Genomic DNA, 13,169 nt, shown 5'->3' on the forward strand with positions numbered 1-13,169 from the left:
TATGGATATTTTTAGGTACCATAGTTTGTCGCGCTTCTTTGAGTGTGCGCAATTTCAAAGCTTGACATGTTCGTTATCTATTTACTCAGCATAACATCCTCTTTCACATTATACAAACAAATTGGGCTAACTTTACTGTTTAGTTTTAAATTTTATTTCATGAAAGTGCCTTTTTTTTTTTCCAAAAAATTGCATTTGAAAGACTGCTGCACAAATACCATGTGACATAAAATATAGCAACGATCACCATTTTATTCTTTAACCACTTAAGGACCGCCGTATTGCCATTGTACGTCATCGCAATGGCACAGGCAGGCACAAGCACGTACATGTACGTGCCTGCCTTCCAGCGGGTGGGGGGTCCGATCGGACCCCCTCCCGCTGGATACGGCGGTCCGGTTCGCTTCAGGAGCGATCCGAGATGAGGGGATGGCCGTTGGTTTCTGGCCACCCCCTCTTGATCGCTCCTGGCGAATGAGAAGCTTCCTCCCACTGTGTATTGTATACACAGGCAGGGAGGAAGTGATGTCATTCTCCTCGGGGCGGTCTTTTTGACCGGACTATGAGGAGAAGACAAAGTAAGTGTGTGCACCAACACTACACTGACATGTAGGCACACACAGGCACACAAACCCCCCCGATCGCCCCCCCTCCCCCCCCAGTCACAGTGTCACTGATTGCAGTGATCATTTATTTACTGATCACTGCATTCAGTGTCAGTTGTAACAGTAAAAACTGTCAGGGCAGTTAGTTAGGTCCAGGGTAGCCCCCTACCACCCCCCAATAAAGGTTTAACCCCCTGATTGCCCCTAGAGTTAACCCTTTCACCCCCTTTTGCCAGTGTCACTAAGCAATCATTTTTCTGATCGCTGCATTAGTGTCGCTAGGTAGCTAGTTATTTTTTTAGGTTCACCGCCAGGTTTTTATATCGCTAGGTACCCCGATATACTACCCAATAATGGTTTTAACCCCCTGATTGCCCCTAGTTAACCCTTTCACCCCCTTTTGCCAGTGTCACTAAGCGATCATTTTTCTGACCGCTGCATTAGTGTCGCTAGGTAGCTAGTTATTTTTTTAGGTTCACCGCCAGGTTTTTATAGCGCTAGGTACCCCGATATGCTACCCAATAATGGTTTTAACCCCCTGATTGCCCCAGTTAACCCTTTCACCCCCTTTTTCTAGTGTCACTAAGCGATCATTTTTCTGATCGCTGCATTAGTGTTGCTAGTGTCGCTAGCTAGCTAGTTTTTTTTTTTAGGTTCACCGCCAGGTTTTTATAGCGCTAGGTACCCCGATATACTACCCAATAATGGCTTTAACCCCCTGATTGCCCCTAGTTAACTCTTTCACCCCCTTTTGCCAGTGTCACTAAGCGATCGTTTTTCTGATCGCTGCATTAGTGTCACTAGTGTCGTTGGGTAGCTAGTTATTTTTTTAGGTTCACCACCAGGTTTTTATAGCGTTAGGTACCCGCATATACTACCCAATAATGGTTTTAACCCCCTGATTGCCCCTAGTTAACCCTTTCACCAGCGATCACAGTATAAGTGTCACTGGTGACGCTGGTTAGCCAGTTAGTTATTTAGGTTCCCCGTCAGGTTTTTATATAGCGCCAGGGACCCCCATATACTACCTAATAAAAATTGGAACCCCCTGATTGCCCCTAGTTAACCCTTTCACCAGTGATCACCGTATAAGTGTTACGGGTGACTCTGGTTAGTTTGCTTTTTATAGCATCAGGGCACCCACCATTTATTACCCAATAAAGGTTTAACCCCCTGATCACCTGGCGGGTGATATCAATTAGGTTTTAGGGTCAGGGTCTGCGTCGCCCCAGGCAGCGCTAGGTTAGTGCCAGTACCGCTAACACCCACACGTAAAGCATAAACCTCCCGTAGTGATATAGAATCTGAACAGATCAATATCTGATCTGATCAGATCTATACTAGCGTCCCCAGCAGTTTAGGGTTCCAAAAAAACACATTGTTAACGGGATCAGCCCAGATACCTGCTAGCACCTGCGTTTTGCCCCTCTGCCCAGCCCACCCAAGTGCAGTATTGATCGATCACTGTCGCTTACAAAACACTAAACACATAACTGCAGCGATCGCAGAGTCAGGCCTGATCCCTGCGATCGCTAACAGTTTTTTTTGGTAGCATTTTATATTTAAATCCGGAAGGAAGTGCTTGGTTTTCGGGGTCCCGTACGTGGCTAGGCTCCCAAAAAGTCCCCCACATGTGGCATCCCCGTACTCGGGAGAAGCAGCAGAATTTATTATGGGGTATAATTTAACTTATGCCCAGAGCATGTGTGAGCAATATATCATTTAGTGACAACTTTGTGCAAAAAAAATAAAAAATTGTAAAATTCCTGCAACTTGTGGCAAAATATAAAATATTTCATGGACTCAACATGCCTCTCAGTAAATAGCTTGGGGTGTCTACTTTCCAAAATGGGGTCATTTGGGGGGGTTTTGTGTTATTTTGGCATTTTATGGCCTTCGAAACTGTGATAAGTAGTGAGGAGTGAAATCAAAAATTTGCACCCTTAGAAATCCTGAAGGCAGTGATTGGTTTTCGGGGTACCGTACTCGGCTAGACTCCCAAAAAGTCCCAGATATGTGGTATCCCCGTACTCAGGAGAAGCAGCAGAATATATTTTAGGGTGCAATTCCACATATAACTATGGCATGTGTGAGCAATATATCATTTAGTGACAACTTTTTGTAAACTTTTTTTTTTTTGTGTCATTATTCAATCACTTGGGACGAAAAAAAAAATATTCAATGGGCTCAACATGCCTCTCCACTACTTTCCAAAATGGGGTCATTTGGGGGGGGGGGGGGTTGTACTGCCCTGCCATTTTAGCACCTCAAGAAATGAGATAGGCAGTCGTAAATTAAAAGCTGTGTAAATTCCAGAAAATGTACTCTAGTTTGTAGACGCTATAACTTTTGCGCAAACCAATAAATATACGCTTATTGACATTTTTTTTACTAAAGACATGTGGCTGAATAAATTTTGCCCTAAATGTTTGACTAAAATTTAGTTAGATTTTTCTTATAACAAAAAGTAGAAAATATAATTTTTTCTCAAAATTTTTCCATTTATATCGGAAAAAATAAAAATCGCAGAGGCAATCGAATACCATCAAAAGAAAGCTCTATTTGTGGGAAGAAAAGGACGCAAATTTCGTTTGGGTACAACATTGCATGACCGCGCAATAATAATAATAATAAAGCATGTTTGTTAAACAGCTGCATGAGAGATATATTTATTTTATAAATAAGTATTTGATCTTCTTTAGACACCCTATGAAAGTAGATATTTATACAGTAGTACAATCAGAAGTTAACATTTCCCTCTCAATGAAAGAGATGGGGGGGGGGTAAAACTTTCAATGAGCCCAGTTAGACTCTTGTTTCATTATACCTATTAATGGATAATATAATGTGTTTTTGTATATGATGTATTCTAAATGCACTGAATATAATTGGTTAATATCTTATAAGCAACACCTTGCAACACCTGAGATAAGGAAGGGCCTTTTCCCCCTGTTGGACCATGCCTTAAGACCTTTTTCACTTTCCTCTGGATCACCTGTGGATTTAGGGTTTTGTAAATGCAGGACTGTTTTTCAACCTATTTTACCCATATTTTCATGCAAAATTTGATTTGATGGATCATCCTGTTGATTTGTATATGAGAGGAAATAAAAATGAATACATTATAATGGCATTGAAGTTTTTTTTTTTTTTTTTTTTATGTACAATAAAGTGGTATATTGAAGTGTGCCATTTTCTTAGTTTTGGTTAAAATGTTGTTTATTGAGCTATGTAGTCACATTATACCTGGGTTCAAGAGGCTCTTAAACCAAGATACACATTTTTGTGGGAATGTAATATTTATTTGTTTTCTTCTGTGTTTTTTTTGTTAGGATACTGATCTGAAGAAGACTGTTGATGAGAGTGCTCGAATTATGAGAGCCTACAACCATTACTTTGACCTCACCGTTGTAAATGACAACTTAGACAAGGCCTTTGAGAAGCTCCAGGCAGCTGCTGAGAAGTTACGAATGGAGCAGCAGTGGGTTCCAATTAGCTGGGTCTACTGACTTCTTGAGCTATAAATTTTATTAACCAATAATAGAGACACTACGCAGCGGGAGCTTCTACAGAGTGGAGACGTGGGTTCCTTGTGTTTATTTCCACGTAAGGATTTAAAGGATCGTACACTGTTCTGAATTTTTATAGAACACTTTGAAGGGAAAGTGTACCTAAATATGTAATTTATTTTAATTTTTATAACTTTTTAAAGATAATCTTTCTATTCATAATACATGAAGGAAATGCGTTAAAGCATTTTTTTGTGATTCCTAATTTGGTACGTATGTTTTTTTGTTTTGTTTTTTTTTGTTTTTTTCCATCTGAGAAAGTTTGTCATTAATATTTTGGTCTTACATTTTCACTGTGATTACAAAGGATACTTGAAATAATTTTCTAAGTCTATGTTGTTTGATACATAAATGGATTAAAATGTATTTGTATATGTCATCAACATTTTTTTTGCTAGGAAAAAATGTAACAAAACTGTAACTCATTGTGATATTGTTTTCTTATATAAAGATCCAACTATTTGAAGACCAGGCTGCTGTAGCAGTCCAAGGGCAATACCTATCATTGTTGCAAGGGGCCTTTGTTTTATATGTTTTATTCATTATGATATAGGTGAGACATGTGCAGATGACTTTTTAGACTTTGTTCCAATTAAAATGCAGGATATTGTTATAAAATAAGATTTGTGAAATTGCCACTTTTCCTTATGTTGCTAGCTTTGGCAGAGCAGCTGTTATGCAAGCTGGCTACCTGACACCCCCTATTTATATTTTCTATATCCTCCATGATACGCTAATGTGATTGACAGTCCCAGTAGGAAAAGTACATCATTATGGGAGCTAAGTTTTGTTTTGTTTTTTATTGCTGATTGTGTTGTCTGGGGATGCGTGATGGACAGTGCCCACATGCTGAAAGTCAAAGTTGTGTCCATGTACATGACCGTTATGGGAAGAAGACATTTATCTGGTCATATCCAAGAATGATTTATCTGGGTCATATCCAGCACTGGTGACTGTCATTGTATGACATCTCATATCTGTGCTGCTATTACTGTCTGTGTCCTCATTTGGGAGCTTCTCAATAGTGTATGCAAGACGGAACAGAAAGTGACGGAAAACATCCCCACTTCCTTTCAATTTGACAAATGTCAGAACACAAAGTGAGGGGAAATCCCTTCCACTGGGATGCGGGCAGTAATAATAAAAAAATATAACTCATGTGGGAAATTTCCTCACTTCCTGTTTCTGATATTTAGGACTGGATGAGGAACAAAATCACCTCTATAGGCACACAGTCAGCTTAATGTGCTGCTAACCTTCATGTACACTTGAAAACTTAAACAAAAAGTTTGGGGTGCAGTTGGGACTTTGGTTCATGCAGGGAAAAGCAGCAGGTTTTCTTTAACCTTCCTACTTCCCAGCACACATACTTGGTTTCCTTCACTCTCCTGCTGTTCTGTTTGGCAGTCTGGGGCAGGAGATGCCCATTTGTGTAACGTGTGTGTTAATGAAGTTGCAGCTTACACAGGACTATGGACTCTCCTCATGTGACAACGTTAGTGATTGTCCTAGTCATATGTCATAGTTGGGAGTCATGTGCTGCTGGGGAGGTCTAAAGTGAACCTGTTGCATTGCCCTGGATAAGAAAAAGAAATACAGATTTGCTTTAAACCTACCATACAATGTTTTTGTTTTATGTTTTTTTATTTACATTTTTTTTCATTTAGCCAGTGGACACATGGTAAATGGAGGACTCTTCCAGGACATTGTATACTGACAGCAGGACTTGCTGCAGTCAGAATACACTGATCAGCAGCTGCAGCCGCTTATTGAGAAAAACTTTCCAGCATGTCCCTTTTAATAAGGGTTGATCAAACGATGGATTTCTCTCAAGTGGGGACAGCCACACACTGATCTAAATCTGACCAGTCCCTGCTGAACTGGCTGAATTTCAATCAGTATATGGCCATATTTAAGCCTAGGTTCACATATGCGATGAGGGAAACCTAGCGGATCCTTTGTATATCCTGCATCATCCCAGTGTGAACCTAGGCTAAAGCCTCAACTGAGGTTAGTTAATTGGCAAGCAATGTGACCAGTTGCTTTTGGTAATTGGATGTAAATATAACTATTGGTTCCAAACTTCAGAAGCAATCGCCATCACACAAATACAATTTTATCTGATGATATCTTAGAAAATGTTACCATATAAGTTGAATTAGCAAAAACACTGGCTTATCAAAGGCCAGTTTGTGTCTTTTTGATGGGCCTGACCACTCTTAAACTTGTGATTATACCCCAGATAATAGCCTGATAAAAGAATGAAAATGTCCTATGCATTTGAGGCATCTAGCAAGTAGTCATAGCAGATGCTGTCTTAAAGGGTAATGGAGCACATTCTTTGGCAGTCATTGGATAAAAATTCAATAAGGTTAGCAATTTTACTGGACAGTTGTGCCTGTGCTAGTGAGTTTCTAACCTCACAACTGTCAAATGGATAACGGTCCATTTCTATAACACATTGCTTTAGGTAACAAAATAATTAATGGGTTTAGTTACATGACCCTGAATTTATCTGTAAACTGTAAGCTTACATTTTCATTTTTCTTGAAGAGATCTTATACTGCCATATCATTCAGAAATGCCTTTTAGTTTTACAAATCAAACCTTGAAAGAGACAATAATGCTAGATCAGTATAGGATTTGGTTATCATTCTATAGTGATATCGGGTACAACCTTTGAACCAGCTTCTCAGTGCCAAAGTTAATATATGCTGTTTTCTTCCAGTCCTGTCCCCAAAACACAATATCTACATGAGTATTGCTGGACAAAGGCTGGCAAGATCCTCAGCTAAAATAATGATCCAATGTATTTGTTCTGGTAAATTTCACATTGTTGACCTCAAAGAACAAAAGGTTAGTGCTTTGGAATTCATTTTAGAATTTTGTTTTGGAAAGCTACAGAATTTGGAGTAAAAGGAAGCCGATTTATTATTGTTATACAGGATTTATATAGCGCAGACAGTTTACGCAGCACTTTAGAACTTGCGGGTAGACAGTACAAATACAATACACTTTAATACGGTAGGAATCGGAGGGCCCTGCTCATTAAAGCTTACAATCTAAGAGGGAGGGCCAAGAGATACTAGCGGTAATAACTGTGGGGGATGTGCTGATGGAGAAAATAAATGTACAGTTATCAGGTGGGGGCCGGATAGGCTTCTCTGAAGAGATGAGTTTTCAAGGATCGTCTGAAAGCCTAAATATCACTGTACAGGACACAGGCCACTTATTTGTTACAATGGGTTATAGGCGGATACCTTTAGGTGTTTGGACACTGGCAAGCTTTTGAGCACAAGGGGGTGCTCATCTTGGCACTTGGTGCAACATGTTAGCCAAAGGTTCAACAAAAGTATATATAATAGGGGAATAAATTATATCTGTACATAACAAAACAATGTATACCCAGGGAGCAAAGGATTTGAGTTTTAAGGTGCAAAAAAATCAATCAAAATCAAATTGACAAAAAATATATAGAAATTTTATTACATAGATAATATAAAACAATTTGTAAAATTTGGCCAATATCAACCCAATGGTAAAAGGTACAAATTGATTGTGATTGCCTCTACATGCTTCACCACAAATGTGGCTGCTCCTGGAGGTTTTTAAGGACCTTGTTATTTAATATTTACCACTAAAACAGAAAAAATAAAATCAGTTTGGCATTTTTAATGATCAACAATACATCCATGTAGGGACCCGGTGAGGTGTGTGTGTGTGTGTGTGTGTGTGTGTGTGTGTGTACATATATATATATATATATATATGTATGTATGTATGTATGTATGTATATGTATATATATATATATATATATGTGTGTGTGTGTGTACATGATTTTACACCAGGTACCACATCTTCAAAAACCATTGTAAATGCTTTCCAAAGTGACTACTAGGACTTTCACAGTACACAGTTAAAATGAAAAACCGTTGTACACGTCATCGTATACAGGTACAAATATCCAAGTGGTTCTAAACATTGGTTTACAATCACAACCATAAATAAATGAAATTTCCACATTTGTCTTGAAATGAATAAACTTCAGATATGTTTAATCCTTAAATTAACTATAGGGGTACTGCAAAAGTCCTAGTAACCACTTTGGAAAGGGACTTATCTAGAATTGTTAGCCACAGGGTGCTATACAGGTCCAAGGCCATGGTCCATCGCTATGGAACCCAGTCCCTGCAGACCCCCCTTCAGGGCTAAGCCCAGAGATATATATATATATATATATATATATATATATATATATATGTGTGTGTGTGTATATAAATATATATATGTATATGTGTGTGCTCATAAGTTTACTTACCCTCGCAGAATTTGATTTCTTGACCATTTTTTAGAGAACATGAATAACACAAAAACATTTCTTTCACTCAGGGTTGTTTGGCTGAAGTCATTTATTATCAAGTGTGTTTACTCTTTTTAAATCATAATGGCAACAAACTACCCAATTGACCCTGATCAAAAGTTTACATACCCTGGTGATTTTGGCCTGATAACATGAACACAGGTTGACACAAAGGTGTTTGAATGGCTAGTAAAGGTAACCATCCTCACCTGTGATCTGTTTGCTTGTAATTAGTGTGTGTGTGTGTAAAAGGTCAGTGCGTTTCTGGACTCCTGACAGACTTTGGCATCTTTCATCCAGTGCTGCACTGATGTTTCTGGATTCTGAATCATGGAAAAAGCAAAATAATTGTCAAAGGATCTGTGGGAAAAGGTAGTTGAACTGTATAAAACAGGAAAGGGATATAAAAAGATATACTGTATATACTCGAGTATAAGCCGAGATTTTCAGCCCTTTTTTTAGGCTGAAAGTGTCCACCTCGGCTTATACTCGAGTCACCGCCGTCTGCCTACCTGATCAGGCATGTCATGTAGACAGACGGTGGCCAGCGTGTCATAAAAACATACAGCGGCCATTCCAGTATTTAAAAGCCGCGCCTCCTCCTTGTCTCATAGGCAGAACACTCAATTTCCCAGCAGTCAGTTTTCAGCCTATCACGAACAGCCTATCACGGACAGCCTATCACGGACATCCCCTCATCCTCATACCTCAGACGAGGATGAGCGGATGTCCGTGATAGGCTGAAAACTGACTGCTGGGAAATTGAGTGTTCTGCCTATCACAGACGAAGAGGAGGCGCGGCTTTTAAATACTGGAATGGCCGCCGTATGTTTTTATGACACGCTAATCGGTGGCTGCAGATGGGCACACAGAGGCATGCGCAGGACACAAAGGATGAAGATTAGCACAGGTAGGCTGCAATGGACACAGGGAGGTATACACAGGACACAGTGAGGTAGGCAGATCTGCACAGGACACAGGGAGGCATACACAGGACACAGTGAGGTAGGCAGATCTGCACAGGACACAGGGAGGCATACACAGGACACAGTGAGGTAGGCATATCTGCACAGGACACAGGGAGGTATACACAGGACACAGTGAGGTAGGCAGATCTGCACAGGACACAGGGAGGCATGCAATAGACACAGTGAGACATGCAGCTGCAGATGGGCATTGTTGACCCTCTTTGCCACTTACAGTAGCTGCTGCACTTCCCACCCCCGGCTTATACTCGAGTCAATAAGTTTTCCCAGTTTTTTGTGGTAAATTAGGGGCCTCGGCTTATATTCGGATCGACCTATACTCGAGTATATGCGGTACAAGGAATTGAGACTGCCAATCGGCAGTGTTAAAACTCTAATCAAGAAGTGGAAGATGAGGGGTTCTGTTGAAACTTAACTATGGTCAGGTAGACCAACTACAAGTTCAGCTTCAACTGCCAGGAAAATTGTTTGGGATGCAAAGAAAAACCCACAAATAACTTCAGGTGAAATACGGGACACTGAAAATGTGGTGTGGCTGTTTCAAGATGCACTTGTAGAAAGATGGGTTGCATGGCTGAGTCGCCAGAAGAAAGCTAATTACTACGCAAATGCCACAAAGTATCCCACTTACAGTACGCCAAACAGCACAAAGACGAGCCTTAAACTTTCTGGCACAAAGTAATTTGGAGTGATGAGACCAAAATTGAGCTATTTAGCCACAACCATAAATGCTACATTTGGAGAGGCCTATGATAAAAGCTAAGGAGGTGGATCGCTGATGTTTTGGTGATGTGCGAGTTACAAATGCACAGGAAATTTGGTCAAAATTGTTGGCACGATGAATGCAGTATGTTATCAAAAAATACTGGAGGAAAATTTCATTCATCAGTCAGAAAGCTGTGCATGGGATGTACTTGGACATTCCAACATGACAATGATCCAAAACACAAGCCTAAGTCAACCTGTCATTGGCTACAGCAGAATAAAGTGAAGGTTCTCGAGTGGCTATCAGTCTCCTGACCTCCATATCATTTATCCACTCTGGGGAGATCTCAAACATGCAGTTCATGCAAGACAGCCCAAGAATTTACAGGAGCTGGAGGCTTTTTGCCAAGAGGAATGATCAGCTTTACCATCTAAGAAGATAAAGAGCCTCATCCACAAATACCACAAAAGACTTCAAGCTGTCATTGATGTTAAAGTGGGCAATACACATGGTATTAAGAACTAGGGTATGTAAACTTTTGATCATGGTAATTTGGGTAGTTTCTGTTGCCATTAGGATTTAAAAAAAAGAGTAAACATGGTTGATTGATAATGGCTTCAGTCAAACACTAACCATGAGTGAAAGAAAAGTTTTTTTGTGTTAGCATTCATATTCTCTGAAAAATGGTCAAGAAATCATAAATTCTGCCAGAGTGCGTAAATTTGTGAGCACAACTGTGTTTGTTTGTGTGTGTGTGTGTGTGTGTGTGTGTGTATGTGTGTATATATATATATATATATATATATATATATATATATATATATATATATATATATATATATATAATATAGATTGTCCAGTGTTGTGTACAAGTAATACAGTGTCACCCTGAATTTCTGACCATTGCTGTGTAAACTACTAGGCTATGTATGGAATGTATTCCCTTGACAGGACAATTTTTTTTTTTAAAATCGGTGCTAAAATTCCACTGCTGAAGGCTTGGTCTCATGTGGGTGACCAGGTGTTACATCACACTGCTGGTTGCCTTTTCACCACAAGGGTTCATTGCAGGGCAGTCTGCACCTGGTCTATCGTGTACTCCTTCGAAGCATGCCTACCCTATCTCCCACACCCTGCTCCCTGAGTACCCCACAGGGGAATTGCCCTCACTTATAGTGGATGTATACAGTTGCAAAAACAAAGTATGTGAACCCTTTTGGAATGATATAGATTTCTGCACAAATTGGTCATAAAATGTCATCTAAGTCTCAACAATAGACAATTAGTCTGCTTAAACTAATAACACACACAGAATTAAATGTTACAATGTTTTTATTGAATACACCATGTAAACAAGGTATATGCAATTAGCGGACCTCCAGAACTACAACTGCCATGAGGCATAGCAAGACTTTGACAGCCACAAGCATGACACCCAGAGGCAGAGGCATGATGGGACTTATAGTTTTGCAACAGCTGGAGGTCTGCTAATTGCATATCCCTGATGTAAACATTCACAATGCACATGGAAAAAAGTATGTGAACCCCTAGACTAATGAGATCTCCAAGAGCTAATTGGAGTGAGGTGTCAGCCAACTTGGGTCCAATCAATGAGATTGGAGGTGTTGGTTACAGCTGCCCTGCCCTATAAAAAAAAAAAACGCAGCCGTTCCGGGTTTGCTTTTCACAAGAAGCATTGCCTGATGTGAATGATGCCTCACACAAAAGAGCTCTCAGAAGACCTACGATTAAGAATTGTTGACTTGCATAAAGCCGGAAAGGGTTATAAAAGTATCCCCAAAAGCCTTGCTGTTCATCAGTCCATGTTAAGACAAATTGTCTATAAATGAAGATAGTTCAGCACTGTTGCTACTCTCCCTAGGACTGCGTCCTGTAAAGATGACTGCAAGAGCACAGCACAGACTGCTCAATGACGTGAAGAATTCTAGAGTGTCAGCTAAAGACTTACAAAAGTCTCTGGCATATGCTAACATCCCTGTTAGCGAATCTACAATACGCATAACACTAAACAATGGATTTCATGGGAGAATACCACGGAGGAAGCCACTGCTGCCCAAAAAAAACATTGCTGCACGTTTACAGTTTGCACAAGAGCACCTGGATGTTCCACAGCAGTACTGGCAAAATATTCTGTGGACAGATGAAACCAAAGTTGAGTTTGGAAGAAACACACAACACTATATGTGGAGAAAAAGAGGCACCGCACCCCAACATCAAAACCTCATCCTAACTGAAGTATGGTGGTAGGGGCATCATGGTTTGGGGCTGCATTGCTGCGTCAGGGCCTGGACGGATTGCTATCATTGAAGGAAAAATGTATTCCCAAGTTTATCAAGGCATTTTGTAGGGGAGAACTTAAGGCCATCTGTCCACCAGCTGAAGCTCAACAGAAGATGGGTGTTGCAACAGGACAACAACCCAAACCATAGAAGTAAATCAACAGAATGGCTTAAACAGAAGAAAATACGCCTTCTGGAGTGGCCCAGTCAGAGTCCTGACCTCAACCTGATTGAGATGCTGTGGCATGACGTCAAGAAAGCGATTCACACCAGACATCCCAAGAATATTGCTGAACTGAAACAGTTCTGTAAAGATGAATGGTCAAGAATTACTCCTGACCGTTGTGCACGTCTGATCTGCAACTACAGGAAACGTTTGGTTGAAGTTATTGCTGCCAAAGGAGGTTCAACCAGTTATTAAATCCAAGGGTTTACATACTTTTTCACCTGCACTGTGAATGTTTACATGGTGTGTTCAATAAAAACATGGTCAAATTTAATTCTTTGTGTGTTATTAGTTTAAGTAGACTGTGATTGTCTATTGTGACTTAGATGAAGATCAGATCACATTTTATGACCAATTTGTGCAGAAATACATATTCCAAAAGGGTTCACATACTTTATTTTGCAACTGTATATCCC

The 13,169-nt window shown here is 40.0% G+C and overlaps 1 protein-coding gene across 5 annotated transcripts in view; it reads left to right on the forward strand.

Annotated features, from left to right (window-relative positions):
* The window catches only part of PALS2 (protein associated with LIN7 2, MAGUK p55 family member), a 245,132-nt gene extending 240,337 nt beyond the window's left edge, over positions 1 to 4,795 (forward strand). For all 5 annotated transcript variants that reach the window (XM_077491299.1, XM_077491302.1, XM_077491298.1 and 2 more), the window contains one exon: positions 3,938 to 4,795. In XM_077491299.1, the coding sequence (XP_077347425.1) occupies positions 3,938 to 4,114 (177 nt within the window). In that variant the 3' untranslated portion in view covers positions 4,115 to 4,795. The remainder of the gene's footprint in view (positions 1 to 3,937) is intronic.
* Positions 4,796 to 13,169: the final 8,374 nt, after the last annotated feature.

The sequence above is a fragment of the Lithobates pipiens genome, unplaced genomic scaffold (genome assembly GCF_037356315.1).
Source record: "Lithobates pipiens isolate NorthernLeopardFrog02 unplaced genomic scaffold, aLitPip1_a1.2 Scaffold_19, whole genome shotgun sequence".
Classification (NCBI taxonomy): Eukaryota; Metazoa; Chordata; class Amphibia; order Anura; family Ranidae; genus Lithobates; species Lithobates pipiens.